The sequence below is a fragment of the Globicephala melas genome, chromosome 9 (assembly GCF_963455315.2).
Source record: "Globicephala melas chromosome 9, mGloMel1.2, whole genome shotgun sequence".
Classification (NCBI taxonomy): Eukaryota; Metazoa; Chordata; class Mammalia; order Artiodactyla; family Delphinidae; genus Globicephala; species Globicephala melas.
The window spans coordinates 98,359,693-98,367,657 of record NC_083322.1 but is presented as its reverse complement, the minus strand read 5'-3'; the positions used below and the strand labels follow the sequence as shown (position 1 = coordinate 98,367,657).

The 7,965-nt window shown below is 50.3% G+C and overlaps 1 protein-coding gene across 1 annotated transcript; it reads left to right on the top strand.

Moving 5' to 3' along the window:
- Positions 1–1,069: 1,069 nt before the first annotated feature.
- On the top strand, positions 1,070–6,720 carry PKD1L1 (polycystin 1 like 1, transient receptor potential channel interacting; the record flags this gene model as incomplete). Its single annotated transcript, XM_070046275.1, has 6 exons — positions 1,070–1,080; positions 1,286–1,423; positions 2,205–2,260; positions 2,834–3,055; positions 4,005–4,222; positions 6,646–6,720. Coding segments are annotated over exons 1-6 (720 nt in total), but the record flags the coding sequence as incomplete, so codon positions are not given.
- Between the last annotated feature and the right edge of the window lie 1,245 nt (positions 6,721–7,965).

Below are 7,965 nucleotides of genomic sequence, written 5' to 3'. Positions count from 1 at the left end.
GAGCGAGCTAACGATGATCAGTTTTGACAGTTTGAGATGATTTCATTGCTCCCTTAAATCAGTTCCTTGTTGGCGAGTGAAACAGATACCTAACAAGTGTAATAAGTTGATGGAAAGAAAACACACTAACATTTGTTGGCTCCCTACTGTGTGCCAATACAGCACTTGGTCTGTGCCTTTTCATCTAACGCTCACAGCCATCCTGGGAAGCAAGGGTTTGCTGTTGTTCTGATTTTTTTGTCTGGGGAAAGGCTAAGTGCCAGGCCCAGTAGGCAGTAACACAGAGGAAGGATGGCATCTCTACCCGTGGTCCCAGCCTCCCTCTTCTGTTCCTCTCCCAACGCATGCTCTGCACCAGGCGCACTGGCTTTCACACCGTCCCTTAACCTCCCAGGCACGCAGCCATCCAGGCCTTTGCCTCCCCTTCTCCTCTGTCTGGAACGCCCTTGCGCAGCCGTCCATGTGGCTGACCGCTCATTGCCCTCAGGGCTTTGCTGAAACGTCACCTTGTATTGAAGTGTTCCGTGGCCACTTAGAGAAAAATTTCCACCTGTCCCCGCCCCCCCCACTTCCTCCTTTCTAGCTTTCTTAGTTTTCTCTCCTTAACCTTTATCGCTAACACAATATCTGTTTTGCTGATTTATGTTATTTGTTGTTGTTTCCCGTGCCCAGAAGAGTGCCCTGCACATAGTTGTGGCGCTGTAACGTTTGTGGAGTGAATGAGTGAGCACGTGAATGAGTGCTTTCTCCACTATTCTGTCTCCTTACCTGCCGCTAGGGGGCACTCCCCACTGCAGATGGCTTTGGTTTCATTCCTGCCGAGTACAGGTGTCCCCTGCTGTCCTGAGAGTAGAACGTTCCTATGAAAGCCTTTGTTAAGCTGAAATGGTGTGAAGTGAAGAAGCAATTACCTTAGGACAAGCCTTGCTAACAGATGCACAGAATAAATAGAGATAAACCATAGACGGTTCAAAGCCATGGCAGCTTGATGCTGAGATGCTGAGCACGTTTCCCAGGAAGCAGCTCAGAGGCGCCCCTTTCCCTGCCTGGAGTCCGTGCTGCCTCCATAATGGCTGCTGCGTACCAAGCCTGAATGCTGTTCTTGTGTTTCACCTTTTCTTGTGAAAGTGAAACTCCTCTTTGAATGTCTTTCAGTTAGCAAACACAGGTACGAAGGTACGTCTTTCTTAGAAGTGAGGTGGCATAAAGTGAACTTGTGAAAAGTGAGGGATACCCACAACTTTATGTTAGAAAAATAATTCCTTGTTTCTGTTCTCGCTCTAAGAAGTGCGAGGCACTCCTTCGGTGGCCCGAGAAGCTTGGATGGCTGGTGGGACTGGAGCCTGACCACGATGCTGGAAGGCCTGTACTGGGGAGGCCTCTCCACAGCCAGCATGCCAGGTGCTCAGGAGGGCGTCCATCTGCCCTTCGCAGTGGTGGTGTCACAGTGGGGTGAAATAGCCACAGACGCCTGACCTGTAACACTGCGCGGGTTCTTGAACGGTCTGTAGGTCGTAAGGCCCGTGGCTGTCCCCAGAGCGTCCTATTCTCTTCTCTGCCCCCTCCTCTCACACCCCCTTTAGCCACACCAGCTTCTTCAGACCCCTTGTTTGCCAGGCCAGAGCTGGACGCAGGGGCGTGGCTGGTCCGTAGGAGCTCGTAGGCCCATGGGGATGGAAGGCTGGTTCAGTAAGCAAAGTGCTGTGACACGGAGGCACAGGGACACCCCTGGAGCGAGAAGGAACGAAAGCTAAGCGGGACCATCCGGAAGCCGCGAGGCAAGGCTTGCCCTGCCCTTCTGAAGCCAGGTTACCAGTGGATGTGCATTTTGAGTCATAACCGTATTCTTTGCTTACTTCTTATTTTCCACCTTTAAAAAAAAATTAAATTCTTCGTCCTGAATTCCTCAAACACTGTGTTGCTAATTCTACATTTGTTGTATTCTGTGCGGTTACAGGGATGACACTGGAGAAACTTTAGAAAAAGGTAATAATGGATCATTCTGACTTGCTACAAGGCCTGGGGAGGTTAGCTGCTATATTTCTTAGAAAGCTGGCTAAACCTTTAGAATGTTTTCAAGAAGAAAGTAAAGTTCTGACCTCTGATTTGGTACCTGAGGGGATCCAGAGCTCACCCACGGCTGGACTGTGGTGCTCCAGGTATACTATGTGTCCGGGCATCTTCACTGTTCTTCTCCGGCCCAGAGCTCTTGGAGGAAAGCACCACCTCCTAGGCCATTTGGTCATTAAACAGCTGAAAGGTACTCCTGACAGTGTATGCGAGGCAAGATGCTCCCTTCTTCTTCTTATTTCTGAAAATGCATTAAGTTAGAAACATCTAGGAGACATTCAGGCAGGAAACCAAAAGACCATTTTAATCACCTCTGAGAGTCTGGCTGTGGTTTGAAAATGTCAGCCCCGAGGGTTTGGAGAGTGTGGGCCTCTAGCTTCATTTCCTTCTCTGCCAGCTCCCTCCTGGACCCTCTTCCTATCCTGGCATTCTGCTGCAAGTTCACTCAGTCCACTCTTTGTTTGGCCTTTTAGAAACCTGGCATTCTGTGCAAAACCAGAATATTTCTATCGAAAATATCTAAAACTAGAATATCACATATCTTTTCCTAGTGGGAGGGTGTGAGTGAAGTTGGGCGCTTACCTGCCTCATCCTGTAATGGAAATCAATCTGATGGCCAAGGCCAGACTGCTGGACGACTTAGGTGCAGCCTTCTACTGCTCAAGCTAGAGCCCGGGGACCACGAGGGGGCGTTGAGGGAGCAGAGTGCCCTGTGTTAGGACAGCGTATGTGCCCATGTGCAGCCAGGCTTGGAAACCCCCAGGTGCAAGGCCGACTTTGAAATGTGCATCTGATTCTTCTGATTGGTGGTTTCGTCCTCATCTTCCCAGCGCATTTTCAGAGCTTGTGGAAGACTCTTTCCCTACATGTGGCCCCAAAGATGGAGGCCCTGAAACCCCCTCTGTGATAGACCCAGAGATCCAAAGAGTGGCCCCAGGTGGCCCCAGGGGCTCCCAGGAGGAGAGCTCAGCCTGGGCAGCACAAGGTCAGTGTGATTCAGAGGGTCAGCTTCGTCCACACTTGTCCACTCTAGTACGGCTGCCTGGATGCAGCAGGTCTGCACTGAGAGCAGCTTGCCAGGGCCAGAACAAGGTGGTTATTACTGTGCAATGACAGAGTCACTTCCCCGGGGCCATGCGGTTAGGCCGTGTCAGAAGTAGAAGGCAAACTCAGCCCTGCAGTCTCTAAGTGCATGAGAAAGCACAAGCCAGCACTTCCTTGCAGGCTGCTAGAAGGTCTGGAGCTTATAGAACCTAAAGGACGCTTGTTCTGTGCTAAGCAGGTTGTTTATACGGCCTCATTTGGTCCTTGAGCACCTCTATGAAGGAGGGCTAACCTACTGCATCGTGCAGATGAGGGACGGAGGCTCAAGCCACCCACGTTGCAGTCACAGACTGCAGTCGGCCAGCCTGGCCTGTCCCACCAGTCGCACTGCCCCTGCCACCACCTCCCTGGTATTATGCTAACACCGGTGGTGACAGATTGTCTGAGACTGACAGGGAGCTCTGTGGCAGTTACAGTAATGCCTGCCTCTGAGTAATACTAATAACAACAACAACAACAACAAAGAGATGATTTAATTGTTAGTAAGTACGGATTGGTAAAAGGTAGCTTGTTTCCAATGATGGAGTCCATTGCCAAAAATGAAAAATGAATATTCTAGAATCCTTGTGGTGACAGATGGGGTATTTCTCCCTGAGTTGTACCTATGGGAAATGGAAGCCCTCCTCTCTGCAAGATTCCCTCTGCCTGGGGGTCCCAGGCAAGGAGAGAGGGACAATGAACAGTTGAAGGGGTTGGAAGATGCAGAAGGGCCATCTGTCCAGCTCTGTGAGCCCAGGAGTTGCATCCGGCATCTGGGTGTGGAGCCTGGGACAGGGTGCTGCTAGGGTCCCTATGACTTGCACCACTTTGCAGGCCTGCTGCACGTGCAGCCCTGACCGGCCCCAGGGCCAGTGGTTGGATTGACCACAGCACCAGGGCTGTGTCCATGCACTTTACCCTCTACAACCCTCCAACCCAGCTCTTCTCAAGCGTGTCCCTGAGCGCTGAGATGCTCCCCACTGGGGGTCTCACCCTCTCCTCCCTGCTGGAGTCAGTCACCATCTTCTGCAGTGACTCAGCCCCACTGTACCACATCCTGCTTCCAGAGGTGAGTTCATTGGGCACTTGGACCACTCATGGAACACAGGAGCTTCACCCAGGGCTGGGCACCCTCCTCCATCCAGGCCTCATGCCTTTTCCGCAGCTGGATCTTAGCTCAGGCTGCCATAATGAAATACCGTACTCTGGGGGACTTAAACGGCAAACACTGATTTTCCACAGTTTTGGAGGCTGGAAGTCTGAGATGCAGGTGATGACGCGGTCGGGTGCTGGTGAGAGCTCCCTTCCTGGCTTGTAGACAGCCGCCTTACTGTGTCCTCACATGGTGGCGAGAGGGATCTCTGGTGTGTCTGGTATCTCTTCCTCTTCTTACAAGAACCCTAATTCCATCGTTGGGACCCCACCCTTATGAACGCATTTAACCTTAGTTATTCCTGAGAGGGCCCATCTCCAAAAACAGCCACACTGAAGGTTAGGGCTTCAACATATGAGCTGGCAGGGGGCAGGGGGTGAAGGAGCACACGCCTTTAATGCAATGGGTCTTGGTAAGATGGAATGTATTCCTGTAGTTTCCTTGAGCAATGGAAAGTACCAGAAATCATTCTGAACTTTTCCTCAGGAACTTTGCTGCCTTTTGCCTATATTTCACTTTTCTGCTATGAAGATCTCAGACCAGCTGACACTCCAGGTCAAGCATGCTTTGCCTTGGGAGTGAAGAGAGGAAATGCTGTGAGGTTTTAGACTCCAGAGACAGTTGAATGACACAGTCCATGTTGGGGTTGTGAATGGAGCCTCAGAGCTGTGCCTGTGTGTGAGCACAATGGGAAGTGAAGGACGGGAGAATGGGCTGCTCCCAGGTGCTACACTCACCTCGGGTACCAAAAACTGTCCTCAAGATAAGTAATATTCTAGTGCAAAATAAAAAATCAAAATTCATACCAAAAAATTCGTGATGGACAAAACATCAAAATTTTAAACAAAGGCAGGGTCAGTGCTACTGGTGTTTCCTTCTGTCCCAGACTCCAGTGTGGCTTGGCACACAGTGGTGCTATCCAATACCTCACATTAACCACCCAAAATGAACTTTTCTCTGATGACATTTGCAGCTTCTGATAGTGGGCCCACGGGGCACAGTGCATATGACTCCAAAAGAAGATGGAAAGGAATGTGTAAGGCCCCTCCTGGTGGGCTTCCCTGGTGGCACAGTGGTTAAGAATCCGCCTGCCAATGCAGGGAACATGGGTGCAAGCCCTGGTCCGGGAAGATCCCACATGCCGCAGAGCAACTAAGCCTGTGCGCCACAACTACTGAGCCCATGTGCCACAACTACTGAGCCCATGTGCCACAACTACTGAGTCCATGTGCCAAAACTACTGAAGTCCACGCGCCTAGAGCCCGTGCTCTGCAACAAGAGAAGCCACCGCAATGAGAAGCCTGTGCACCGCAACGAAGAGTAGCCCCCGCTCACTGCAGCTAGAGAAAGTGCGTGTGCAGCAACGAAGACCCAGTGCAGCCAAAAATAAATTAATTAATTTAAAACACCCACACATCTGTAATTAAAAAAAAGGCCCCCCAAAAGTTCATGACCTAATCTGAGTTTGGGTGCGTGACCATCCGAGAGCCACAAAGCGCTTTGTGATGGGCTGGGGGCGTGGAGGCAGGAAGGTGGGGTGTGAGATTAGTGCTCACCGTGTGGTTGTGGTTCACAGAGTGCTTTCGACACACGCTACCTCGTGTCAGTCTTCTGTGAAGCAGTGATTACCATTCTTCTTCCAGTCACGGGGACGTAGTGCCTGATACGCAGTCGGCACTCACTGCATGCTCACTCTTTCTTTGCTTTGAAATGAATGTTAGTGTGTGCCAGCACTACTCCCCAGAGGGAGGGAAGGGGGAATCCCCCAAAAGAGGACCTTTTTAGCTTAAAAGCATCAACTCAGAGGGTCCACAGGAGCTCTGCAAGGCCGACTTGGCTCAAAGAGGTTATTTCCCAATGTTACTGAGCATCCTCTTCTTACCCTTGTTCTTCTGAATGAATGAAGGCATGAATAAGTGAAGGCATGGACGAATGGGTAGCTCATCAATGGCGAGATAACCATAAACAGAACTTGAAGGAAATTCCTTATACAGGAGCTTTTAAAGGTTTTTTACTTGTCCAAGGAAACTGATAATACATATTTCATATATTTCACAAATACATGAAAACATTCTTTTGAGCATCTTGAGGAAGCACTGGGAGGGCCTGGCATGGAGGTTAGGAGACCTGATAGGCAGGAGAGTGATATTCACACTCCAGGGTTTCGAGGAGTGCAGGGCCCACGTCGAACTCATTTGTGTCCATCACGCTGGGCACCGGGTGGGGTTTCCGTGCTGGATGCATTCAAACTGCCCCAAGGGCCTGTGGAGCTTAGACCTTAAGAAACAATTTACCAGCATTTTTGTTCATCTGGTTTGTTTGTGTTGTGCCTCCCCCAGCTGGTCTTCCTGGTGCTCAACCTGACTCACCTCTGTTTCCAATTCTCTGGCATGATCGGGATTTTGCTCTCCAAGTCATGCAGGTATCACAGAAAGCCCTTCCTTCCTCGGGAGCCCATCTGGTCGCCCTCTCTCTTCAACCTCGCAGCTCGCTCTAGTTGGGGTGGGCCTCACCTGCTATGTGGCCTCCGGCCACCTCGTTACTCTTGCTGAGGAGGTGACTGACTGATTCCACAAAGGGTTATGTCAAGGGTTTATGGACCTCAGTCACAGGGTGTCATGGAATCAGATATGGCAGGTGTTCAAGTCAACCAAACAGGGGCCACGCACTGTGATGCTGTCCAAGGGAAGACCTTGGCTCCGCCTGCACTGCAGCCTTCCCTTCTGACTCCACTTCTGTGGGTGCCTGCCCTGAGGGTTGTTAAACTGACCCCCGCATAGAAACAGCCACAGGACTTGAGCTGGGACGTAAGCTAGAGCTGCCTTCCAGGTGCTGGAAGAATGAGGTGTCCTCACAACAAAAATGAGTGGTTTTCTACTGCTGGAGTAGGACGCGCAGACCGAGAGCAATACATGTGGGTGTGTGGGTGGGGAGATGCGTAGGCTCTGGAGTCAGCTGACCCAGCCCCCATAGTCCACGTGCCTTTGGGAAAGTTACTTAACCTTCTTCGAGCCTTCGTAAGGTGGGACCATGATACATCAGGTTCCGTTAGGGTCTGAGCGTGTGTGTATTTATATATACACAGACACACACACAAATCCTTGGCACATGGTGAATGTTCCATAAATGATAATTATAATAATGACAGTAATTAAGTCTTCATGGCATCCCTCAGGTCAGGTAGAGGCAGGTAAGGGGCCCTCTTCACTATGCACACAGGGGACTCTGCTGACTAGCTCTCCAGTGAGGTAGCCACTAGCCACAGGAGGCTCTTGATACTGGAAGTGTGGCTAGTCCAAATGCAGATGTGTCAAAAGTGTAAGATACTCACTGGATGTCGGACACTTACTATGATAGTTAAGAGTGTAAAATATCTCATCTATAACTTTTACACTTGAACATATGTTGAAGTGACAATGTTTTAGGTATAATAAAGAAAATATATTATAAAATAAATTTCACCTGTTTATCTTTACTTTTTAAAACGTGGCAACTGGAAAACTTTCTTTTCCACCTGTAGCATGAATGGTATTTCTCTTGGTTAGTCTGGCTAGAGCCTGTCCCGCCGTTTTCCCCAGACTGAGCCATGCTGTTCACTCTGCGGGGAGCCAGGGTGTGCCAGCAGAGACAGCTTGTCTGGGTTCAGCTGTCAGAGGCCA